A 27,964-nucleotide genomic window follows, 5' to 3' on the forward strand; every position below is an offset into this window, starting at 1 on the left:
CCATGCAGTATGTGAAATTGCAATAAATGGTCATGATTTTCTCTATAGAAGTACTCTACACTTGCCTGTTTCACCGTACAGCTTCACCGGTCAGCAAGTGGTTCCAAAAGCGCCATTAATGCAAAGATTTGGGTCTCTCAATGGATGTAAAACACGTTTTTTGGTAAAGACTTTTAGAATGACGTCAATTGAGGATGCTGAGGGTTCAATCAAACCACTCAACTCCTCCAGACTACAAGCCTGTCGCGTTTTATCTTACCTTTTTCTAACTCTAGACGTTTCAGGGGTCGCTCTCCTTGTCTCTCTTCAAAAAATTTTGTTCTAAGCCCATTTTGCTCCTTGACTTGATCAATTATTCGATCCATATTCTCCGCTTAGAAGCACTCCCTTTGTACACTCTGTTATCTTCGCGCATGAACTATTAGACTGTGACGTTATTGTACGTAAAAAGCTATTTAATTAAGACGAAGAACGGCGATGGTTGACTGACTTACCGGAAACGAACTTTAGTGTACGAGAGATATTCGGATTAACCCAATGGATAAGTGTTTAGGTACAGAGTATCAATTATATAAAAAACTTATGACACGGTCATCACTAAAGTTCACACGCCTTCCTGCGTCTTTTACTCCATCTCTACGCTCTTCCGACACCATGCAGCGCTTCTCAACTCTTTTCTGAGCAGACTCTTTTCCATCTCTACACTCTACAGGCATCAGCGCCTCTTAACCATCTCCTGGACTTTACTCTACGTCGTTCAGCTCTCCCACAATTCGTCTAGTGCCAGTATCCAGTTAAAGCGTCGGTCTTAAGTAAAAAATTCATCTTTCACGAGGCTTTCTCATCTAGTTACCCATTACAACTCTCCAATGGTCCTTTCTTCTCAAGCAATTATGACACTTTGTTTGAACACTCAGATAGCAATATATCAAAATATATCTAAATATATCTTTCGGAGCAAGTTTCGATTTACTTCAATCTTATTTCTACTTTCTGTTAATATTTTGGCGTACCGATTACAAACAAACATCGATACAACGTATGCTCCTGGGAGATGTAGTAATATGAATTGTCATGCATCTATTTACTAGAGAAAAAATTATCTTAATCAATAATGATCTTTATCGCTCAAGTAAATAGACTTCTCCTCAATTACAAGTTTGACTATATTTAGTACACATATCATTCTCACTAAAATTTCATAGTGATAAAGTATATAAACTGTTGGCTACAATAATGGCAAGGTGCAATCCCGAAATCTATCTAGACATCCATAGAGTTCTCTTACACCATGCCAACTAATCCCATCAATCTTAACAAGAACACAAGCAAACGGCAACACACAATCAAAACAGTAAGAATATCATGTCAGTCACTTGTATATTCTTTCAGCCCTCCAATGTCTTGTTTTAGACACTCAGCTAGAAACAAATTAGAAATTAAGAGTAATCGTTCGATGAAGACAGTATGTATAACATGTAGAGGTCCGGATCCAGAAATTTTTGAAAAGAGGAGGTTCACCGTTAGCAGTTATTAATAGCATTACTAATTGTCTCTTTTCTAATGAAATTATATAAAATTATTGAACCACGCCCATGGGAAAAGAGGGGGTTGCAACTCCCTGAACCCCCGCTATGGATCCGGCCCTGAATTATCGTAGCTCACTTTCCCTTATTTTTCTGTGACAATCGGGAAAAATCATTTTTCGTATCTCAACACATTTCTCTACATGTAGACTGGCTTGGTATGCTTCTTTCATGGCAAGGAATAAAGTAGCAAGGTAAAAGTGACCTGCACACATACAATCACATCGACACAAAAATGAACGACGCAAAGAGATCAACGCACAATCTGCTGTGTAATGACTAGTAGGTAGGTTGTCTTGCAAAAACGACAAGGCAGTTTGCAAGTGCGACGTAGACTCTTCAAGTCTTGCGGTCTTGATCTCATACGAACCTAATCGCATCATACCTACATACATTCACATTGCAATCAGACGTTTGTAACATACAATGCAAAGTTTGAAAATATATCATCTTACCAATAGCAATAAAGGTACGATTAGGGAAGATGCGCTTTCTTTCCATTTCTATGGCTTCCAGACACATCTTTATGGCTTCATTCCAACATTCTTTCCCGTCATAGTCGAGAGACAATAAATACAAATCTAGCTTACAAATACAATTAGCTACAATCCCACCGAGCTAACGTAGAAACGAAATGTAAACTAACTTATAGCAACGCCTTTATCTCGAGCGGGCGAGCAATCTTGTTTTAGATGCAATTCTCGAGCTTTCTCGTGCCACGATATGGCTTCCTCGTAGTTTCCTTGTGATCGATAACAGTATCCCACAGCATTCATACCTGTAACATCGCAAGATGAAGGCAGCAGTTCCAAAACATTTTGCAGAAGACTATTCAATGCTTATGAGAAAATAATTATTATTATCATTCAAGTAGTGCATCTTTCAGTATATTAATTGTACCGTCCATAAAGTCATAAAGTAGATTGTGTGTACGATTAAATAATCATGCTCGCACATACGGACTTGTATCGATCTCAAGTATTTTTAGTTGTAGCTGTGAAACGTAATAATGCAGTACCCTGACCACAAAATCATTATAGATCGCTAGTTCGCTCTATTGTGCTGTGTAACCGTTGCAAATGCGCTCAGACCAAAGTATGAAACTATTGCAAAGCTAAAGCTGCTTAATTGGATGTGGGTTGACGAATATATGGCAGCATTGTTATCTTCCAATTAACAATGCACATATTCGGTGCTCACTGTAATCTGAATACGCTTGATTTCCCAGAGGACGCCGTGAAAGCATACGCGTAACATTGCGTGATTTCACCATATGCATTTCGTGTCACGTGCATACTAGACTACAGACAATGTCTAACGCAATCTGTCTTTGTAACGTCCAACTCAGACTATAGAAAGACACATACGTTAGGTGTGTTGTCACTGCGAATAATAACGTCAAAAACGCGGCAGTTACGAATTGTTTGACTTGGTGCAGCTAATTTAATCGCGATAAAATGCGCATGCACGCTAATGTAAGTGGTAGTTAAATAGAATAATTATTACAAATATCAACTATCTGAACATTAATTTAACACTTTGTAATACAAAAGAAAGTAGAAATCCTTTAGCGATATGCAAAAAGATAATGTATAATCATACATGATTCGAAAGCATATTGACCGTCAAGCGTATGGCCACATTAGTTAACACAATTACTCGTGTCTTTACGCATGTTATTAACACATCTTGCCCGAAAATCTTACTTATAATAGTATATATATTGCAAGAGACTGTTGTACTTACAATGTGCCATAGTAGGATGTGAAGGCGGCAACGACACGGATGCCATCTCATACGCTTTGCTTGCGAGTTGCAAGCCTTCCTCTTTTCTGTCCAAAAGGTCGTAGGTTATGACAAGGAAAACGAGAACTAAGTTTATTCAATGAAAATAAAAATACGCATTTCTATCATTAATTACTTATTATTTCATACTAGTTGCCAATTTTGGATGAGAGGGTGAGCAACTCGACCGACTGAGGGTAACTGCCTCCTCCAGTAAATTTGCACTCTTTTTGAGGTTTCCGCTTTGTTCGATGCAATGACCAAGATTCATAAGAGCTGAAATGTAAAACAGGATGTTATCAACTTTAGGCGTTACCTGTAGATTTGCTACATGAAAACAACTATCAACAAATGTCCTCAAACATTTCGCAAAATTTCTTAGAAAACATGCTGTCTTTCGTAGTATCCTAGCCTAAACTATCTTTCAAATCTATTTCTCTGTTTCAAGGTATCAAACACATTTAGGAATGTACATCTCTCATGTCTATAATAAAAGATACGGATTTATCAAAAATGAACACATACTTACATGTAAAGTCGAACCTCATTCATGTCACTCAACATCGTGGTTTATCTAGTCAACTTGAAGACTTTTGCATAAATATTTATGAGTTTTAAATATCCTGCGAGTACAATTGCTTTTCAATATTCGTTTCCTCTGACTGATTACGCAAATGATACATAACTGTATGTTGATTTTGCTTGGACCACATTGCTCCTGCTTTCAATTTTATCATTTTTATTTGAAAATAAAAATAAAAGGCAAATCAAATATCAAATATAATAGAATGCCCAAGCGATATTTACATTAAAAATGAAGACAGCACGAGCTGTAATTATTTGTTTGATGTATTTAGGATGTTTAAAGAAAATGGAATAAACTGTGTACATGATGAAAAGGTACGCAATACTAACTTGTTGCAAGGAAGTCGTCTCGCGTAGGCGAAGAACTTAGTTGTTGCAGCAATTGGTGAGATTTCTCATACCACACGATGGCTGCGTTGTAGTCTCCTCGAGATTCACAGCAATAACCGATACCGTTCATATCTGTAATACATCACATTGTTAGTAAAATGCTAAGCAAATCTAAAAATACAATACACTCTTGCTATATCACCATGACTGTAAAATTTGCAAAATTTTTAATCTATGTAAAACAGTGAGTAAGCAAAACGGTCTAAACATTTACATAATCTGTCACAGGGATGTCTTCATGTTCTATTTTACAGCAACATTTATATCACCAGTTGGACATGCTGGGCATCAAATTCAAAAACTATAAATTTAGATTTCACAAATAATGCTCCTCTCGGTTGAACGAGCAGAGTACGGGTATGAAGTTGAAAACCTAACGGGACAGCTGCAGATGACACGAATAGATTGAGTAGCAGACATCGTCAAATAGCTTCTGTGAGTAATCAGATTCTACAGATCATTATGGTATTAAGAGAATCTAGAAAATCGTACTTACACAACGACAAATAACAATGTGATGACGGTAATGATACACTTGCAATATCAAACGCTTCTCTTGCCAATTTCATAGCTTCATCTTTTCTGTCAAGTGAATCGTACGTAGAGGAAAGATGACTTATAGCTAGACGAACATGATAATATTACTAAATACGTATTTATAATTATGATTATGCCTCAGTATTTCTTACCTAGTGCCAAGGAGGGATGAGAAGATGAGTAGCAAGATCGTCTGATTTTGACTGCCTCCTCTATTAAACTCACACTTTCCTTAAGTTTCCCGCTCTCTCTGTAGCAGTTACCAAGATTCATGAGAGCTAACATAGAAAATGTTGAGTTTCAATTTCCATATTTCAAATATTCACACATGTACAACACAAATATTAAAAATCGCTGCACAGTTTATGTACATACTCGGAGATGTGTCCACTAGATTGCAGTCATCCAATTGCCTTTTCAACACGAGCGACTCCTCGTATGCCTTTATCGCCTCGTCGTATTTCCCCCCTTCTTTATATGTGAAAGCAAGGTTATGTAGCGCTAGAACCACAATCATATTAGTTGCAAGAGTAGTTGGAACACTACCGATGCAAAAACAAGTTTCGAATATTGGACTAGCGCATCAATGGTGAAGTGTGACATTTTAATTACTAAGAATATGAATATATGAGCAGGAGCATACCACAAGCAGTATCTGCACCAACTGCTACACCAGCATATTCTCGTGTCAATTCAATATGTTTCCTGAACATCTTCTCTGCATCTTCCAAGTTCTTCATTTTCAGGTAGCAACACCCTAAGCTGCTTAGAGCTGAAAGAAAAATGTGATAACTTAACATTGAAAGTAGCACAAAACGACCAAGATATATAATACAAAATGAAGCGAAGTAGATATGAAACCTGGATCATTGTGAATTTAACGTTTAAAAGGATGCATATTTATATTGTATCATCTAAACTAGAGCAATAGCTTCTTAGTGTGACTTATAGAAATATAAGTAAATTTAATATCGCTGTCTGCCTAGTTGCGTTGTTGACCGTACAACGAAATGCAAATTGTTAAAAATGTGTACCGTCATTTCTAGAATACAAAGTTTATGTTCCATTACTATTCTACACAATGTCACGCGTCACTTTCAGAAAAGCGCTGAGGTAGCACAGCAACCGGTAGAAGCGACGATACAAATGTTGCGACAATTCTCGTGATAGAACTCAACACACAACTATGACACGAAAATACTCCATATTATAGTTGAACTATATACATAACCGGTAACAAGCGTTCAGTCAAACAGATACAGTCAAATGCAACCTATAAACACTTTTCCTTCTCTATATTTAGAAATCACCTGTCGCTCAATGAGAGCTGATCGCGAACAAATACTTTCCATTTATGATAATATGCCTAATACATTGTAATTAATTTTTAATACTATTTTCACTTCAAATTGTGGTCTGACTTATCACAGCATATAATTAGTCTCTTTCTGTTAACCGTTTGTCACAAAACTAAAGACGTTTCGTGAATATTTTCTGGTTGCCGTGGGCATGCGAAATATGAGGTAGACACATACGTTTACATGTTAAAGGAAGGATCCACAGTTAAAAAGTGATTACAATTAGCAAACGAAATCGTCCATTTTTCACTCCGCTGAAATGCAAGTGACGCGTATTAGTCTGATTCAGTATTGGGTTACGAACCGACAGCACTCTTCGTCCACTAATATATTATTTAAACAATCTGAAATCGCAAACGCATCCTATATACACAGAAGTTCAAAACAAAAAACAGCGATTAAGAAACGGCACATGCAAAATAATGCAGCTGCAATATCTACGCGTGAGTGACTAGAAGTAGTTGTGACTACCCATTCACTGGTGCAGGTGGCAATGACTAGCGTTCACAAGCGCCGGAATGTGAGAGATTTACGGTCACCACTTCCAGCCACCAGTGGCTCACTGAAAGCGGCTAGGCAAGAACCCCCCATGCATTGAACTATAATTCTGCAATTAGTCTCTGCACACAAGAAGTGTTTCAAGTATTCACTGATTTGGAAGACGATGCGAATACGTTCCATGTCAAACTCGTTCATGTCAGATATTAAACAGCAGCATTCATACTGTTGTGCGATTGGGGTTGACGGTATAATAGCACAGAAGAGCGCGAACAGAATGTGGCTTTGACAGTTGCTCTCCCAGTAATTAGCTAGAAACTTCAACTTCAAGAAATTTGCTCACTGTACGGCAAGATGCGGAAGGGAATCCCTCTGACCTTCAAATTGAAGAAAGTCGACACATTATTATTATAAATAGCATACACTTATGTAAAATACAAAGAAACAAATATATAGTATGTGCAAGTGCATGTGCTGCCGTTTAGATAAAAATTGTTTTCAAAATGTGCACTTATTCTACTTTCTGTGCCTTTTATAATCTCAATTATTTTTGTCAAAACACTAAATCGATAATAGTGGCATTAGTCTAACGTTTCCGCTTTCGATAATAATGTTTTCCGTATATACACAAGACTCTAGATCTACACATAGATGATAGACATTGTTACCATAACTGATGTTACTTTCTCAGGGTTCTCCCCACAAATACAAAATTACGTGGCGGAGACTGACGGTAGTAGGAAGACGCCCATGTTCACAACAGACGCTCGGACACACAAACCATTGCTAGTTAATATTATTGTTGGGGACTTCAAACTAATTGCTTGGATAATCCCACCATTATGTTGGAATGCTAGACACTGCTGCTCTTGGAATACAGCTGATTTATGCATAAGAGAATCAGCTTGTCGCGCAAGAGCATCTTTACTGAGCGAGACACAATGTAGAAGATTAGAAATAGTGGACGAATTGCGTTCATTGCCGGGTGTTAAAGCGTTGGCATAATTTACAAAACATTCTTTTCGCATCACTTGTTGGATGCACCCACGGGTATAGTTTCTCACAATCCTGATCATGGCGACCTTGTTTGTTCTTTGAAGACTGGGAGTTACGCTAGGTTTACAATATGACGCTAATGACGCCCGCGACGCAAGCGAGGACGGTCGCGCAAAGACGACGAATCGGTGTCAAAATGCTGACGCTGACGTTGTACCATGTACAATAACATTTGATAAGCGTCAGCGACGAGCCACTACGCGCATGCTCATCGTAATCTTATACAAAAATGTCTGTGATTTGGTTTTTATTTCCTTAGTTTCTCACTCACCAAGTCGTCGCGGAGACGCTTCTACATTATTTGGCAGCCTGCTGTTGAGAGCCGGTTTTTTCAATACGTTTTCCAAGCGTCTTTCTTACGCCTTTCATCTCTAAGCCACCGTGACTTGATCTGCAGCAAGCAGCCGTACCTACACGTATGCACATTCGGTAGGTTTCGCTTCCACAGTTTACTTTCGGCTATTTCACTTCAGGATTTGATCTCTGATTTGTCGAAAAAAGACACGTGCTTACAGTAGACGTTACAGCACTTCCGGTTTGGACGCTAGAGTTGAACTTAAATCAACTCTAGCGTTGGCGACGTTGACGACGCTCGTGACGCAAAGTGCGAGTGTTTACAATTTGACGTCTGCCTGAGCGTCCTCGCCAGCGTCCTCGCCAGCGTCCTCGCCAGCGTCCTCGAGCGTCGCCAGCGTCATATTGTAAACATGGCTTTGGACGTACTGTCGTATTGAGCGGTAGGGTCAGACTGCAAATTATTGTTATCGGCCTAAGGCAGAGCTCCTTGTTCGGCTTGACTGGAAATAGATTTCCTCCGACTCGTTACTTTTAACATCTGCCTCTTCGAGACATGATCTCTTTGACTTTCGCCCCAATACGGGAAAGAAGAAAGTTATTGAACCTGCCACCTTTCTCGCGTAAATGAAACGTTTCGACGTCCTAAATTGACCTTGAAAGTGGAGGAGGTAAGTGGATGACCACGAACTTTTTCTTCAGTGACTAGCTCTCTAGTAACGACTTTCCAACTCAATTAGAATGCAGATCTTCATTTGCTTTTTTTTCGGGCGATTGTACTTGGTCACGTGGCTGGTTTTTCTTGGCGTGACGCAGCACCACGCTATAACACTTAACAGAGAACTCTGCTAATTGTATGTTATTCAGTTGTAAAAGTATTAGAATATGTTAACAACAGCTTTTGATAAAACTCATATTTACAACTAAAAAGATAAGAAAGTATGGTTCACCATGCAATCCGTTCAGCTCAACGGTGACGGGACGGCACAGAAACGGCAGATGTCCTATGTTGCGCCATCCTTCTCATTTCACTATTCAAGCAGTGTCCCACTATCACGCGTATTAATCCGAGCGGCAAAATTGATATCAATCAAAACGTGGCGCAATCTATTGTCTGATTGGTCTACTTACCGTCATTCACACGTATAACTTCTGCTAAAAATGCAGCAAAACCATTCGGATAAAACAGAAGCCAATCAACGCAACGAGGCATTACCAAAATTCACGTTTGAGGTCGGCATGTTAGGAATACCCGCAACGCAGTTGTTGTCGCGCGGCACCGCTTGCCTTGAGCTGCGTGGCGTAAATCGTGACAGGCCATTAGCGTTTTAAACAGAATAGGAAAAATTCAGTCATTTGTAATAATACATTCAGTAATTGCTTATACACTCTAATATCAATATCGTCTTACCCACACCATATGACATACGAAAAGAATCGTCGACGCCAAATGCTTCCAATACTTGTACGGCTTCTTCAAAGTATGGCTTCGACGAGTCAGGTCTACTCATTAGATCGTAAGCATCACCAACAGAAAGCAGACCTGAAATATCAAATTGCAAAGCTAAACTGCAATTATGGGTAAAATTGTACTCACTTTGGCTCAATTCAAAGGCTTCGACTTTAGTGCGAGTGCCGATTCGACGACGAATTTGCAACCACCCCTCTGCTAAATGCTTGGCTGTTGTAATGTCGTAGAGATATCTTGACAACCAACAGGAAATCTTCAAAAGCATTAGACATTCTTGCTTTATACATTTCAACTTCAAGATGTGATCGCAAACGCTGAAAACGTGTGGAGCCAATGCAATCAACTTGCTGTTATTGAGGTTGCGTTTTATGACTCCATCGGACTTTGGTAACATGTCTTGAATACACTTAGTCAAACAAACGACAGAAGATAGTAATTTGTTTCTTCTCTTCGTGTGGCTTGTAACAGACCGCTGAACGAGCGCATGAATGTCACACGTCTGTTCCTCGTCATTGAATGTGAGCAGAGAAAACTCGTGTGACAACAAATACAAAGAGCTTTCAAACTCATGTTCTCCAAGACTTGACTCTCCATCGCACAATACAGCTGCACGAATAACATCAGTAGGAACAGCGCTCGTGTCCATCAAAGAAGCAAAACGAAGAATTTTGTCTGCAACTTGAGACCTGCTTGCAACCTCAGCTAGATCGAGATCCCAATGCATTGGCGCTTCATCGTCGACCCTCAGTCTGTCTTGCATTTTCTTCAGCTTCTCTTCATCAATCGTACAAAAGTTACACGATTTGACCAATGAGGAGAATTCGGCAGTTAAAATTTGATCGATTCGAGAAACACCCAAACTCGCCAGTTTCGGCTTTAGATGCAGCAGACCATTACCATGTAATATGTCATTGAAGTCATCCTCTAGATACCGCACCATTTCTTTCTTCAATGACAGAGTTTCCTTTATCTTTCTAAAAGTAGCCCCTGTCTTCTTCATCAATGTTGCAACACGTCGAATGGCCAGAGGCAATAGCTTTACTTGTCCATCGGTCACTATACTTCTTATTTCATCCAAAGCAAATTCTGACATACTGCCGTCTTTGTTGTATATTCCAGCCCAACGGCGAAAACAGTCAACAGCGGCGTCTTCATCCAACTCCGGTAGTTGAATCACCTTGCCTTCTTGCATCAATGCGTGATCTCTGCATCTTGTCGTAATGATAACGTGAATTTTTATGCTGCACGAGGGAACTACGTGTTGAACGACGTTCAAATCATCACTACTGTCGTAGATCAACAAGACATTGCCGCCACGTAAAATAAGGAGATCTAGGAAGCGCGCCTTCATTTCTTCCAATGATTTACTTGCGACTTCGCCTTTCTCCGAACTTAAAAGACAGATCTATTGCAAATGCAAGTTTCTAAAAATAGATACAGAATTTAATTGCAATTTATCTTACAAATTTGTAAATCGATTGTCGTATGGATGCATTCGTTCTCGAGCTGATAAAGAACACTCCTCCATCGTACGTCGTTCTGTAAAGCCTTGCATAGTAGGCTGCTAAGCATGATTTACCAGCCCCACCTTGAGCACAGATGCACTGACACAAAGAAAAGTAGAATTAGCGATACACAAGAAGGAGAAGCTAAGAAACACATCGATGGTATTTACCATCAATCGAAAATCCCTGGTGTTTATCAATTCTGCATGTTCATGATCTTTACTCCAAAAGAATTGGGACATGTCAGTGACAATTTTGTCTCGACCACAAAAATGAGGAAAATTTCTCATTTCGACTTCCACCGAAAAATGTCCTGCTTTGTCAAACACAATATAGTCAATTAGTTAAAACAATGAAATAAATTGTAGAACCTTTCTGCCTAGGCTTTTCCTTGTCCAACAAAGATTTTTCTTGTGAGGGAAGCCGACGAGACCTTGCCGCCTTTAATAAATCCGCAATAATTTCTAAATATTGCAATTAAACAAATAGATTTAAATTAGAAAAGATTTTGTACCTTCGGGATCTCTTTTCTGTAGATCTGCATACAATAGATAGAAATATTATCAACGTTTAGAATAATATATTTATTGTTTTGATAACCTGGATGTCTGTCCGGTTGTATAAGATGTAATATTTGATCATATCCGCCAGCGTCTGACAAAGTATCGCAAAACTTGTGAAAATCCTTGGTGCAAGTATAAGGTAAGATTTCACTCAATAGATACCGAGCTCTTTCGACGTCCCCATTCATTTGCTTCATTTTATCAAATTCTTCCAATCTTACCTGGTCCGTACTCAGCAGTTTATCAAGAATGGGTTCGACTGGCAGAACTTGCACCAAACGAGAGAATAGAGGACGAATACATTGATCCCATGAATAGTCTGGTGGTCTAAAACAGAGATTGAATTGACACGCTCAAAATGTTAAATTTGAATGTATTATTTTAATTAATGCTATGTAGTAATAAGAAAGAAAACATTATGAAATGTAGCAATAAAATAAATTTGTTTTTAAAAGGTAAGGGAGGCGCAAAACATTATTTTGGAAATTGATAGCTCTATTTGCATAAATAGTGGAAAATGTGTTTAGAATTATAATTTAAGACTTCGCTGAGATAGAGCAGGTCAAAATTTCTTTCTGTTTTCAACTTCCGGTAACGCGTTATAACGGCATGGTGTATTCCACGTCACAGAAGGGAGACGCGTGTGAGTCTCTATACAAGCAGCGCCTTGTAAAAATGACTACATGTTCACATCCAAGGCAACGCTGCTAGGGTAGAGGCGACGGCAGCAGCAGTTGTTCTTCTGACGGGTCCTCTGTAGGTTTTTACGTGATGATAACGTTCCGTTATCGCATGAATTGCAGGGTGAAGAACGTCTGTTGGGAGCCATTAGAGTGATTGGATCACACAGTTTCGATTTCAGTGACAGTGTCTGTGAAGATTTGAGATTGCCTCATGCTTTGTAAGAGGACGAGAAAGAAAACAGGCTACTACATAGCCTGTCAAAAAATTTTCTACTTTCTACATTTGATCCTATACTTTGCAATTTGCGAACATGTTTTGAAATTCTATAATTAGTTAGCGTATAATGTCCATCAAAACTATGATAATTTTGCTGATTACAATATTAATTCATTTGCTGCTATTTTCTTTAAAGTAAATTGGCTAACCCTGCTGTCACATTCCATCGATCAACATTATGGATCGAACTCATGTCTTTGCCTAATGCGAATTTAAAGAAACAGGCTTCCCCGTGGAATGCTTCCTGCGGAAGCGACACTGAAAGGACAGTATATTATCAGCAGTATTTACAGCATAAACGCGGTAAATCAGTCAGTTCACGCTCTTTGGGTTTCTTAGGGGGCGGTAGGCGTTTGGTAATCATGAAATGGTGTCATTTTAGGCGGATTCTGCAGCACGTTATCTAGAGAGCAAACAGGAAGTAAAGTCTTTCTCTGACATGATATACCATCTCTTGTCGGTGAAGAAGGCTTTTGTAGACATGCTCAAAGTCTTACAAATTGTGTTGGTATTAGGTGTCTCTACTGCGTGATGTGAGCGTGTTTGAAAAGACTGAATACCTACCTTAGTGATGACATGGGACAAGATAGATTAAATAGACTAGAGCTTCTGACCATAAGAAGAGATATGTCTGGTAAGATAGACTTGAAAGCAGTGAACAGGTTTTCTCAGCAGACAAAAACAGAAGAATTAAGCTTAACACGTAAAAAGCTAAACGATTTAAATTAAGAGTAGTAATACAAATTTGAGAAAATTTCAACTGTGCCCCCCTCAATCTTGGACTCTGTCTACGCCTCTGCTGCAGCTGCGGTCGCTGTGAGATGATGGATGCGTACATGTATACTCGTGTGGAGTGCGTGTGCTGTCAAAACGTATTTGACATTGTCTCAAATAATGACACAATATAGTCCGTCGGCCAACCCCCAAAAGACGCTTCTTTAGGAAGTTGGGTAGCCCCCAAGCCCGGGGAAGTTTTGATAACTCTTAAAGATAAAGCAATATGACAGAACTCCAACTGCACTTGTTTGCTTCTCCATACCGGGGCCGTTACGTAGCCGCACGTCAATAAAATTTAGGGGCGTGGCACAGACGTCAGTACAGCGAGCTTGCTTACTCTGTAGTCGGCAGAGCACTCAAAACGGGTAAAAAACCACCATGCAAACTACTGAGACATAAAGCATCCATTGTAAACACGTTAGCTCACAGCATTAGCCCAATAACTTACGATATCACACGTGATCACATGACACGCGAGGACGAAACCTTTTGAGTTGTGCGTCTGTCAACTTTCCTGGAGACCTAAACTAAACCAGATTGCTCATTTGAAGTTCAACGTCTATTACATCAGCAGTAGAACAAACTGTAAGCAAACAGACAGCCGTACCAATGCGAATTTGGCTGCCAACAAAATGCCTAGATTTCCATGCAAGCAGGCATCACGTAGAATGAAAGCGCTGCACAGCTACCTTGTTGTGGACTATGAAACGGTGTCTGCTGTTCTCCTACGAATGTAATATAATGGTCTTTTTGTAGTACTCTTGCCCAACCTCAGGTCTCAGACACTTGGCCTCATAATCTCGTCAGTTTGTTATTTGGCTTGCTTTTGGCCTCATAATCTCGTCGGTTTGTCATTTGGCTGGCTTCGAAAGAGTTCAAATTATTTTCTGAACGTGTGGGAAACTAGTAACACCCCAGACGGACGATGATCTGCGCAACCTCGTGTAAAGAATTGTGATGCGGGGGCCTAATGACTACTTCCGGTACCGTGGTCGAAGTCTATGGTACAGTACATGCAGTGTTTCTCTAGACGATGTTATGTGGAGAGTATGACGTAAGGAAAAAGTTGCTACACGTAGAAAGACGTAATCGTAGCTACACAGTAAAGAACAAGATGATCAAAGTTCACTGCAAGGACACTACATGTAAGATTCACTTCCAGATTGTGGTTTTAGTTAGATGATAGACGTCATCGTAACTGGACGATGACGACTTAAATAGCTGCGAGAAATTCAAAGTAATACAAGTGCACTAAATGAAAATTCATTTCCAGACTAAGTGAATGTCGTCGTCGTAGCTGGACGATGAAGACCTTAGTGCTAAAAGTTCAAAGTAAATACAAGTATTCACTTTCAGATTGTTGTCTAGATGAACTTCCAATTAGCAATATATAAGTAAGACCTTTCGCTTATCTACATTAGTTTATGTGTGAGCAATCTACTTGTCTTGTTTCGACCAAGTGTCCTTACTCAGCTCTAATTAACTCAGCTTTCAACGGCATCAGAGGTAAAGTTGTCAACTGAACAGTTATATATACCAAACCGAACGTCAGAGATTTATTGTTGCATTATTTTTTACCTTGACAGACCTCAAATTCAAATCATTTCGCAGTTTTGTTTTGAATATCATCAGATGTCTCTGCAGAGAGCAAAGATAGCAAAAATTGATCTGAGCACTGCCTGTGCCATATTCGTATGATGTTACCGGTCCTCTCACGGCTTTTACAAAACCCAGTTGGAGAACGTTGCAACATGCAGCAAGCATTCGCTTAGACGACGTCTTTACGGTTCTACAGAATTCTTGTACCGATGAATCGAAACCGATAGGAGCTTATCACAGACAATGCTACCAAGCATACACAAACAAAAAGGCTCTAGACAAAATTTAGCGCAGCCGAGATGGTAGCATCTCTGAAAGTAGTTCAATAATAGAGTCAAAGGACCCAGAGGCACCTCAAGCAATGGGCAGCACTGATACTTTTCGTGGGATCACAAGACTTGCGTTCCCGACCAACATCAAACTATGCTTGTTTTGTCAACAGAGAACAAGAAAAGTTCAAGGAAAACGACAGTCTTGAAGCAGAGTTACTACCTTTTCTGCACGTTTGGCTATTTCAAACGCAGTGGAAATCAGAAAAGACAGAAGAATTTTAATGAAAGTGCAGCAAGAACCGGGTCAGCCTGATGGTATCGCCAAGAAGCTGTCCTATCATAAATCATGCTACAGGAATTACACTCAGCAGAAACATTAGCCAACATTTTTGATTCTCGGATCTCTCTAGAAGATGCAAAAGACAGTACAGCATAGGACCGTGCGTTTCACATTCTTGCTCGTGAAGTTGAGGGAGCAATACTTAGCGAAGATGAAGAAGGATTATTTGCAAGAATGTCTGACTTGAGGTCAAAATTTGTAGACTTTATAAAGCAGGAAGGTGTTGACACTCCAAATTACAAAATCGTTAAACTGAAGCGTCGTCTACAAAAGCATTTCGATACTCACATAATATTCTTTGAAAATTCACAAACTGTAAACGAAGTCGGAACTGGTTACGTCTGCTACTGTGCCCCAACTACTGAATGGACGACGAAGCCACCGGCACCTGTTGACGTTTTGAAACTGATCAGTTGCAGCTGTAAGACTGGGTGCAGCTGTAAGCTCTGCTCTTGACAGCGAAGCTGCTGGCAATGTACAGATGTGCCAATGCGACAATTGCTCTTTTCTTTTGTGATGGTTCCAGAGTGCTGAGATCTTGAAGTGTGGAGGGAGGTAGATGTAAAATTGTAGCCTAAATTTTTCTCTTCTACAACCCAAGACCAAGGTCTTGAATAGACCTGTATCTCGGAGCAATCAGTCTAAAAGATGATAGTACAGACTGTGTTCTCTCAGTAGGCCGCGTCTTACTTAGTTGTACTTAGTCGCCCGCACGACACAAACGTCTCTGCTAGTTGCAATTCGTACTCTTTTTTCAGCTAACTTGGGATGTTAATTCGGAAATCGAAACCCGATTGCGTATGACTTGCACGAATTGGTGCATCCTGCAGCCACGCAACACCAAACCATTCTTTCGTCACACATGCCTTTGTTTACAATATAATGCTGGCGTGGAGTCTCCCCTCTGTGACGTCAAACTACACAACACCCGAGTTAACGCGTTACAGGAAGTTGAAGAAATGGAAGCAACTTTGACCTGCTATATCTCAGTGAAGGTTTAACGTAGGAAGCTAAAACTATTTTCCTGTCATGAATGCAAGTAGAACTAGCAATTTCCAAAAAAGAAAACTTTTGTTTCTTGCGTTGCAGTTACCTTTAAATTGTGCAATGCAGTCTGTTTGAGTAAGCATACTTTGCTCATTAATGAGGAACGAGGCCTAAGATTGCATTCCTACTACATTTATGCTTCCCGATGTTGTACTGTTAATGTAAAAAAATTTAATGAAATCACGCGTATCTTCACATTCTAAGCACTGTCAAAGCTCATCATTTAACAATCATAATATGTTAAATTACAAGTTCTATTAACTGTATCCAAATTGTTAATTCAAAAGTCATATTAGGAAACACTGTTAGCCATGTAGGCTCATGGGATAGAGTCCGAGTAATTTGGTATGTTTAGTTAGACGGCGGCCATACAATTGTAATTTAACGCACATGCTTGTTGTTATTGCTATTGGTTACATTACTTTCCTAATTGATGTAATGTGCCTTAGAAAGTTTTCAAGTGAATATGTATCGAATACGTATTGCATGCATGTCAACAGTTTAGGTACAAGCCAAAGTGTTTAACCCTTTAACAGTTCACCCCTTCCCACGCTTTTCGCTGGCTCTTACTAATCAGATTAAAAGAGTATGAACGCTTTGTAACTTTTAGACTATCGTGAGTAATATTTAATAATGTAGTTTGCCCATAACACATCTTACTCATATTTCTCATGAGACATTGGTGTTTCTTCATTACGAGTGTTTTCACATTTTTGTTCCTCTTCGGTAAGATGATCTGCAGCAGTGGAGGACGAATTCTTTAGAACGTCCTTACCATCTATCTTGCAATGGTTGCTTGTTTCTGCCAAATGCACTAAACAAAAGAGTACGTAGGTGATATCAATCAGCGACACTCTAGACGTAGTTGTAGCTAGATAGAGAAATACCAAAAGCATTATACTGAACATTTGCTTTATATTAACTAATGTAGAATATCAATAAGGAACAAGTTAAAGTTGGCGTTACTTAAAAGCACTAAAGTACAGTCAAACCTCCCTTATCCGGACACTTCGGGACCGGTAGCTGTCCGGATATTAGAATTGTCCGTAACTGAGAATTCTATTGCGTGCCTCGGCGATCTTCTCAAACTGCGGCTCCTTTACAACTCGACGCTTCTTTGCAACATCTGGAATTTCACTACCTGACACATGGCGTGAAATCTTGTCTCTGCTTTTCCAGATGTCAGCCAACGTTGACTTCGAAATGTTATAATGCTGAGAGACTAGTCGAAATGATTGCCCCTTTTCCAATTCACTAATTAACTCCAACTTCTTCTCTAGAGTAATAACTGACCGTTTTCGTGATTTCTTGGACGCCATAGAGCACGTGTTGGTCAATGCGCATGCGTTCGGTTTTAGCTCAGTGTCCGGTATACAGAGGTGTCCGCAAGTGAGAGGTCCGGATAAGGGAGGTTTGACTGTATATTGCAATTATGTTTTGCTTGTTTAAACATGGAAAGGAAAACAATTACTCAACACGTTACTAGTTAATGCAAGTTCACAGTATCAGATGCTATGCAAGAGACAGTGAACGTCAGTCGTGCTTAATATATTTGTCTTTTAAGGGCTTTCGCTGTAACGCTACGTTATTGATAGTTGGCGTCAAGAAACTGAAATATACCTTGCCTCGAAGTTCCAGACCGTCTCTCAAAACCCAGTTCGGAAGTGATCCCAGTCAGCCAATCAGCAAGATGCGGCCACTGAAGTGGCAGCCAAATGAACATCGAGCGTTCTTTATTTACATGCACGGCTTCTGGCAAAGGCGAGTTCGACGATTGCGTGAAAATACAGCTCGGAATTGATTGCATGCACGTGCGTCTATCGCGAAGTAAAACTGCACTGGTCCGTGCTTTTTTGAAACAGCTCCCAAGGTTTTCCAAATTGATTCAATGTATCCCGAACAGCGGGCCGCTGTAGATTTGCTGCCATCGCAGTTGAATACCACTCACCTTGTATAAATACATCTCTAAAATGTATTAATCGATCTCATATTGTCACATAGGGTGGCATAATGCTATTCTCTAAAGAGGTGTTTTTGACTGTTACAACCCTGCCATTTCACTTACACAACCACGCCTACTTCCAAACTCGGTTTTGATCAAGTTGATCCAGACCGTATCCCAATTCTTTTGGAAGACGATCTGGAACTTCGAGGCTAGAACAGACAATTGCCTCGTACCCAGGCTCTCTTGGGAGCCCAGAAAAGAAGGCCTGGTACACGTTGTCTTTGCATGTGCGCATAAATTTCCCGAAAGCGGCTTAATGTATGCATGCATAGTTGTCTAGAATCTCAAACCGATAATGTCGCGCGCAACCGTTTGGAATGGAACAGTAAAACATGTGGAAGAAGCCATAGATCTATAGACTCAAGGTCAAGTGCTCCATCTAGACGACTTTAGACTTTCGTTCCTCGCGCGATAGACGTCTAGTCGTAATCCAGTCAGGCTGTTTACAGTGTCTGCTTGGCGAGAAGAACTAGATTGCAAGTTGCAGCTATTTTATCTGTACGACAGACGGTCTTCCACGACTGCTTTGTCAGCGCTGTTCTCATTGCATTCGAACTGTAACAGAAAATTGAAGGTGCACGAACATGACAGCCAGAACTGGTATCTAAGTCGAAAAAATAGGACAAAAGAGAGCATCACCCGAACACGGAAGCTGTTCGCTGTCAACATTATCGGCTTGAGATTCTAAACAACGTCGGTTCCGCATGCGTGCATACATTGCGCCTATTTTAAGGTAATTTTTGCGCGAATGCGTAAACAACGTGTATCAGACCCTCTTCTCTCGGCGCGCGAGTGGGCCTGGGCACGAGGCTAGAACAGACCCTTGCCTCATACCCAGACCCTCTTGCGCGCCCAGAGAAGAAAGCCTTGTCCACGTTGTAATTGCATGCGAGCATAAATTAGAAGGAAATAGTGGTAATGTTTGCACGCAGGCGAAACCGACGTTGTTTAGAATCTCGAGTCGATAATGTCGCGTGCAATCAGACCAGCGGATGGCGAATGGTTGTGTTCCATAGCTAGCAGTTCTCTGGAAACGCGAGTAGAACATACATCTACACCAAGAATGGCAGAGGAAACTCTGCATTCACGTAATCTTTGAACTTGTTCTATCATCAGCGATACTAGAGAAGACACAACAAAGACGACTTATCCACAATCTTCTTCACCACATTTCACTAGCTTATAGTCAACCATAAACGGTATAAGTTGGTAGCACGGTGATTTACAGTATCTTTTAGGAAGCCAGACGAAGACGTGCACGTCGTTTCCGTTGTAGATGTGCTTTAGGACATTACCCTGCAGCTACTTCAGCTCTACATTGCACATCTTAATTAAGTTTGCCTAGAGCGTAGTGCAACGCCATAACAAAACCAGAAACTGTGTCTTTTGTACCATTTGCCAATTTGAATCTCTTTGCGCGCGATATTATCGGCTCGAGATTCTAAACAACATCGGTTCCGCAAGCGTGCATACATTACCACGATTTTCTTCTTACTTTGCGCGCATGCCCTCTTCTCCGGGCGCGCAGAAGGGCCTGGGTACAAGACTTGAACAGACCCCAGATGGATTGAAACGTCAAGGACAGTACAGGCGGCGATAGTTTAGTTTAGCTAGTACATGCACCTCTGCATCTACGTTGATAGACATCTTACTCTACAGAACGAGCGAAACAACAAATCTTCAAAAAGTTCATAGCAGTTGCAGAAGTTTGCTTGCATAGCGCACTCTAAAGACAACCTTGAACGCTTGACCCTTGTCGTGACCCATAGGGAGTTTTCGGTTGTTTATACGGCAATTTACGCAGTCAGTTAATTGAGCGTCAGCAACACTGAGATTGTCGGGATTTAACACTGACAATAACCTTGGTTTGCGAAAGTTCTTGCAAAAATCCCTCCCATACTAACTGAGCCCAAAACGCATTCAGTTGAATTTTTACAAACCCAAACGCCGTTTTGACTTTTCCTCTGTCTTTACGAGTACTTGAAGATATACTTGGGCAGAGACTAAAGTGCTCAAATGTTCTACCGCAGCATTGAGACCAGACGTTTGATAAGTTTGCTAGTCGGAAGCACATCTTTCTTATCATCACCTCGATAACTGTATCTATAGGGCTTCTATTGCGGTTGATGATAAATAGAACACTGAGTATCTGGTCTTAATGGATGGAAAGGTTCGATCGTCGTTCTTGCTGTAGAAGCAAGTGGAAGTTTTGTTGTTGCGAGTGCGGAGCGTACTCTATACTTCGAGCATAATAGAGTATACACACCCAAATCAGTTTAGTGCCGCCGAATTGATGTCTACTTGGAGAGTCACCAGCGTTGACAGCTAGCGATTACCTCGACACGTATTCGTTGCGTTTTCGTCCGTCGAGCTGGACGGGAGTCAGCTCCAGAATAGTCAAATCTTCGACAACGGTAAGCTGACACGGATGTGCGTGCTCGTCAATAGCATGCACACAGTACCCTGACAGAGATATCGAGACGAACTTTTCTGAAGCTTCTAGAAATTACTCGATGGTGTAAATGGTGTTACAGAAAGTTGTAAAAAATATTAAGACACGAAACCAAGTGTCTATAAAAGAATTTTAAAAATTCTACTCGATAATACAGGTCACCGTGTCCAAGAGCAGATCTGGAAAGGCTTTAGATGGGAAGGGCAAACCTCGAAATAATATAGCGGTTGGCCAGCAACTTAGAAACCTTGCAAACGACGACGATTTGGCGTACAGCTTACACTGGGTGGCATTCAGTAATCGATATATGGCGTTGGAGGGTGTGAGTGGAAAGATGAACGTAAACCTTTAATGTAACCTATAGATATAGACATGAGTTACGTAAAGTTTTAGTTCTCTGACCAGTAGTCAGAAGGAAGCAAAACGCAATTCCCTTCAGTAATATACGGGCTACCAACTACGATTATCTCATTGTAAGTTATCGAAGAGAGCTGATGTTTCGAATATAACGGAAATTCAATACAAAATTATGATAAAGGCAAAGGTACAGCGTCGAAACACTGATTTGAAACGGTCCAAGTCGCAGATAGCTAAATACGGTAGATGGGCACGATAAAGGCTAAATTTGCACCTAAAATTCTTAACCTTGCCCTCGTGTGCTCGGTACACGAAGATTTAGCGCCGTATCTGATGCTATCTCTGGAGACACTGAGAAAGCTACCAGTAGCGATGGTTTGACACTCCGTAGGAGAAAGGCAATGACAAATCCGGGTGGATTTTTAGCACGTTGTTGGCCGGTTTGGCGACACCTCTCACGGCCAGTGCGTTGGGTTCCGGAGGTGAAGCCGGCAGGGCAAGAAAAGGATCAATATTACCCGGCTCATTGGGTTGTGGAAGAAGGGGCCAAGGCATTGAAAAATCTAACCAAAGTACAGATTGAAGAAATAATAGACACTCGCTAGGTAGGCAAACTTAGAGGAACCTATGCTAAATACTCTTTACGTCACAAGCCTAAAGCCAGTGACACTCTAGTCATGATTCTCGAAAATTAAATTATGATGATGGCACCCATTTGATGGCAATCTACAATGAAGGGGGCCGTGATGTGGAATGCTTTGATGGTTTTGCTATGCGCCCTCCGAATGACGTCTACTGGTCTATCCAAAGGACGGGAAAAGGCATCGTGTACAATTCGATTATGTTACAAGATATAAATAGCTTGATATGTCGTTACTATTGCCAATATTTTATCATTTATCGGTAGCAAAGGCGCTCTGTGACAACTCAATAAACTTGTTAACTCAAACAACTCAGTCAATCAACTAACAGCAAAACCACATGTCCCGTATAATACCCAACTCCACAACATACCTTACAAACAAATTAAACTACTCAAACAGTCTTATTTGTGAGGCTCTATACCCACTTTCCTCAACTTTTAGGTGGTTGTCCTTTATTTCTTGTCTGGCTACGTGTAGGTAACTTCTCTGTCTCGAAGGAATCTGTCATGTACGTCTCTATTGATATTAAACCATCTGACGTACGCTGGCTACGCTACAACACTACACCTCCACTGTTCTTCAAGTACATAGAACATAGTACGTAGACTCTTGCTGCTAAAACAAACTAATCGACATCTCAACCCAACACAATAAAAGCAAGTGTCCTGCGTGTCACGGTCGTTTCTCTAGACTGGCTGCTGGATCTTCCTTTCAGACCTGGTTCTCCCGACATCATTAACTACTTCATGGCCTTGTCCAATGCTGCCTCCGCTTCTGGCGCGTCTTAATACTGAAGATTTGGTACCTAAGAACAACCAACCCGGGCGCTGGTGACATATTGTTGATCTCTTCTCACGACGTCTGTTCAGCGTCCACAAAGGCAACGCTACGACCTATTCTCTCTGTCCAATGATTTTGTCGATGAGACATCGCGGCGTCTTTTGTACATGGTTCCTAGAGAGCTGATAGCTAATCTCGACAGACAGAGTGCTACTGCTAAATCCCGGTATACACAGAATACCGCCACCTATTAGGCTTGCTCTGGAAAGGCGGGTCTTCCTTGACCGTGCTCTTTCGTTTGATCTTCGCTCGGCGCCCAAGATGTTCTTGGCTGTTGCTGATGCTCTTCTCTAGACAATGAATCTCAAAGGAAACACTTCCGGTATTCACTAACTACACCATTTCCTCTTTTGCAGCGTCGAACTCCAGCGAGTGTGCCGAGAACTTTGCTACAGCGCTTTGCACGTGCAACTGCTTGAGGGTTCCAGTAGCCGCAGGAAGCTGGAGGAGCCGTCATCGTGCCTTACGTTTCTGGGGCTGCATCTAAATACGGATGCAGGTACAATCTACTTGCCGCAAGCAAAGCTACAACGAACTTGTCGAATGATTAGCGATTGGCTTGATCGTCGCTCTTGCACCAATAGATAGCTGCTATCTTTGGTTGGAACCCTGCAGCACGCCGCGTCAGTAGTCAAGAGGGTCAGATGTTTCCTTCGCCGCCTTATTGACCTATCTTGTCGATTCAAGCGCCTAAACTACTCGGTTCGGCTGAATGAGGACGAGCGAGCAGATTTGCTGTGGTGGGATGCCATTCTTGTTCGGTGGAATATTACTTGCTCTCTACGTAAAATTGTCTCGCAACCCTCAACACTTCAAATGAGTCCAGTAGCCTCACGTCTATTAGGTTTGGGGGCTGTAGGCGCGATTACTGGCTACAATGGAAATGGTCTGTAGCGTGGCCTTACTGCAGAATCGCAGCAAGGAAGTGCGTGCCTGTTCTTCTCCATATCGTCGCTTGGGGTCGTCAATTGCACGGCATGTGCATTCAATTCCTGTGCTACAATACCGATATTGTGTCCTCCTTTCGTAACTACTCCTGTCGAGAAAAGCTGGTTATTCGCCTGCTGAGACCGTTCACGTTCGTTGCAGACAATTTTTCATTACTTGGCAGACCATACATATTTCGGGAAAATGTAAAGTCTTCGCGGGTGCCCTGTTTCATAAAAACCTAATAACGCCGCTATTGCACACCAACAGCACTTTCAGCCCCGGATCAAGTCTTGGTGCAATTCCTAGTACTCCTTCTGGCATAGAATGTAGCTCATCCAGCTGGGTGTCGAGGCTAGTCAACTTATTTATTCCGGCTTAGCTCCAGCGACTCTGAAGTCGTACGCTACCTGTCAAATTCTGTACAGCCAATTCTGCCAAAGACACTTAATTCTTCCACTGCCTACGTCCGAACGTACTCGGGGTCTTTTCGTTGCGGGTCTCAAGGAACATCAGCTTACACTCAATACCATAAAATTCTTCTTATCTGTCGTACGTCACCTATATCGTTAATTTAGCCATGGAGACCGTTTGCGTCTGCGCTTCCCCAACTAACATATGTTCGACGTGGAGTGCGTCGCCCGCTGGATGAGGGCTAAAACCGTCAATGCCTTGCTATTAAACCGATAGAGCTTCGAGTAATCAAGGCCGTCTGGTGTCAGCAGCCTTTTAGCTACGATACAGCTACGGTCTGTAAAGCCTACTGCACGGGTTTCTTCGGTTTTCTAAAGGCGTGCGAATTTACTCTTTTGTCATAGTCGGCCTTCCATCTTGCATCTTACCTCACACCTCAGGATATTACGACTTACTTTAACGAGAACCCATCTCGGTGCGTCTGCGCCTCAAGCAGTCAAAGACAGTCCCCTTCCGCCAAGGAGCCGATGTCTATTTTGGACGAATCATAAGTCTTGGTATACATGGTTGTCAGAGATACTTGTTCGGGGCCGTTTTTCATCTTCAGCGACGGCTGTTCTCTATCTAGCGTCAGACTGGACGTTGTCGTCAGCAAGGCTGGATTGTTATTGCATTACTGGCCATACCTAAAGAATCGGTGCCGCCACAAGTGCCAAGGCCAGTGGCATAGACAACTCTACCATTAAAGAGTTGAGACAGTGGAAAAGCAGGGAATTTGAGGCGTACATAAAGTTGGCTGAAAGACATCTTGCACACTGTTCCAAACAATTAGCCTTCTAATGAATGTCGTTACCGCTTTATACATATAATACATTTAATGTAAAGACAACACAAGCAGTCTGGCGTAAGAATGTAAGATCTTTTTACAGACACTATCCGGGCGAACGCTGGACACCCAATTTTTGCTGCATTCTTCCTGAAGTCTCGCTCCTCTTTGCTAGCTGCTGGCTGTCTCGTGGGATAGTCACCTAACGGTTCGTGATCGGCAGACTTAGAGTACAGTCTCAAGTCAGGTTAACGTACCTGGACAAAAGGATTGCATAAAAACAAACCTTGGCTGGGCCCTTATCCGTGCCTAAAAGTATCCGTTCCCTGAAACAAGGAACCAGAAGCAACTTCCGCATGCTCAGATACCCGGGGTCTCCATACTCGCGCTACGGACACACTTACCGACCGGGCAGGTGTGGTGTCGTTCAAAAGAATCTCAATGATTGGAGGTAAGGAGTCAAATTAGTTTTAACGTAGTCAGACACAGATGAATACACCACTGAATTTAGCGCACGCATCGAAAAGAGGTGTATATGCCTAGCCCTGCCGCTGCACGTTGTCATTACGCTCATAACCTCTGTGACAACCAACGCAATTTCAGTTTTTTCTCCCCCTCTCTATTACTTCTCCGTTATTTATCCAACGTGAAAGGTCAGAGGCCGGGATCCGGGCCTAAATGTACCCGTTCCGTCACAAACAGAACCAGAAGCAAATGGCGCATGCGCAAAGGCAAGGGATCTCGACCTTCGCGTCACTGCCACACTGTCCGACTAGGCAGGTCTGCTGACGTGCAGGAACATCTCAATGATTAAAAGTAAGGAATCAACTGACACCATATACTCTTCCGTTCTCTACTGCGTCCTTTCAGGAGACTCTTCCAGAATAACAGAAGAGATAAAGAGATGCACCGAACGCAATTGTGTCTCCCCTATGCCTGTCAACATTGCCATATCCTTCTCTACCGTTACGGATTACGTGTGACGATACTATCCCGCTTCACCTTCACCTATACCATTAAAACCGCCGAAATTTGCTCATGCCGGTTTACACAGGACTGCCTTCTGTAAATACTAGAAATTTTACTTATAACCACATGCAGAAAAAATGGGTTAATACGGTAAAATGCTCACTAGCTAATAATCTGATTTGGTATAAAAGCAGACTTTTAGGAAAATTATTCTCTTACCGTCCAAATTTTCAGACGTTTCTGCAACAACATCAGCTGCGATCCCCTCAGTTGATTTCTCCTCAACATCAGTTGTGATTACGTTAGCTGATTTGTTCTCAACTATAGCTGTGGTCATCTCAGTCAATTTCTTCTCAACATCACCTCGGACCACCTCTGTAGATTTCTTTTCAACATCAGCTGTAATCACATGAGTTGATTTCTCCTAATCATCAGTTGAGATCACCTCAGTTGATTTCTTCTCAACATCAGCTGCGATCAACTCCGTTGATTTCTGCTCAACAGCACCTGCGATCACCTCAGTCGATTTCTTCTTGCTGAAAAATCCTAAAAATCAACAACTCCAAATAGAAACACTTTGAGATATATCAGCAACGTCCATCTCCTTCAGCTATTAATACCAAAGTACCCAATACAATTTTTGGTTATACTTATTTTATATATCTTATAACAATTGAAGTACCACGGAATCAAAATCACAAAGAATCAGCAGTAAATGGTCTATGTACCAAAAATAATCCAATATGCAAATGGTAATATCGTTAGCGAAATCAAATATGCAAATTCGCACATTATACTGTAACAAAGAAAATCCCATGTTCATCTTAAACTACTGTTTCTCTAGTAAACATCATGAAGACATACAAACAGACATTGGTCTAACTGCTAAAAAGCGTTACCTATTATCCAAATTTGCAAACTAAATGAAATTAGTAATTAGATTATGCTGCAATGTTCTTGAAACGCCTCAATCGGACACTCGTCTATCTGTCCAAAATTTACTACCGAAATCTGCAGATTGATTTCGAAACACTGAGTCATGCCATTTTAGCCATGTAGAAAAATACCTCTCATTCGTTTTGCTCCCAACTATGCAATAAGTCTAATCTTGCATGTGATTCTGTGTACAAGACCGCTACTGCTCCAAATACCGGTTTGAGCCGTTCCACATGCATCGGAAATAGATATAAGTAGGTGTTTGTGCCTCTAAATAGTCTAATAAGGTAGCATTAAACGCAATGTTTCTCTCATTACGCATGCATGAACAACAACAGACTCCTACGACAGGAATCTCACGAGTCTCTTGCCTTGACAACAAACTCAATAGGTTTGCAATATGTAATACGCACGCTTTATGATAATAGAGTCAGACATTAGCCTTCTGTGTCATTATCACAACTTTGACGTTTGTAAGATGCCAATTGCAAACTTCATACGACTTCTCAATTACGTCACTCCCCATTCACGTCCTCGCAGTGGGTGGTACTAAAGCTAACAAGCTCGTCCTTCACGAAATCATTACAGTATAAACTTGTTCCTATATAATAGAAGTCAAGTCATCCCCAGGAAAAACAACAGATCATTACAACTACACCAAGAAAAGAACCGTAGATTAGCCATTCACGTGACGACGTAAAAATAGATGTTAAAACTTCAATGTCCTTGGTTTGTACACTTTGTAACAATAGGGTTTTGCACTAGAATGAATTGGATATGATAAACCGATTTTTGACGATACCGATTACCTGGTTTCTTCGGTGCTGGGGAATCTTTCTCGGATTTCGATGCCTGCAAACCCATTACGAGGCGCACACATACAGACCAGGTAGTCAGACGTCCAACAATTCTTGCGATTCAAACACAACACGCTTAAGTCAAGCAACCAAGCGAATAATTGCAGTCTTTCA

General features: G+C 41.2%; 1 protein-coding gene across 1 annotated transcript; it reads right to left on the reverse strand.

Moving 5' to 3' along the window:
* Positions 1-1,228: 1,228 nt before the first annotated feature.
* On the reverse strand, positions 1,229-27,857 carry LOC134180771 (uncharacterized). Its single transcript, XM_062647957.1, has 23 exons — positions 27,803-27,857; positions 26,503-26,603; positions 26,277-26,442; positions 17,284-17,437; positions 11,666-11,955; positions 11,580-11,603; positions 11,437-11,529; positions 11,236-11,378; positions 11,024-11,164; positions 9,687-10,965; positions 9,501-9,632; positions 5,527-5,655; positions 5,259-5,384; positions 5,036-5,161; positions 4,843-4,968; positions 4,287-4,418; positions 3,522-3,647; positions 3,333-3,458; positions 2,233-2,364; positions 2,042-2,167; positions 1,849-1,971; positions 1,666-1,791; positions 1,229-1,421 (listed from the first exon to the last, which is right to left on the reverse strand). The coding sequence occupies exons 1-23, from the start codon at positions 27,855-27,857 to the stop codon at positions 1,369-1,371; spliced, it is 4,029 nt and encodes a 1,342-aa protein (XP_062503941.1). The 3' UTR covers positions 1,229-1,368.
* Between the last annotated feature and the right edge of the window lie 107 nt (positions 27,858-27,964).

Source organism: Corticium candelabrum, chromosome 6 (assembly GCF_963422355.1).
Source record: "Corticium candelabrum chromosome 6, ooCorCand1.1, whole genome shotgun sequence".
Classification (NCBI taxonomy): Eukaryota; Metazoa; Porifera; class Homoscleromorpha; order Homosclerophorida; family Plakinidae; genus Corticium; species Corticium candelabrum.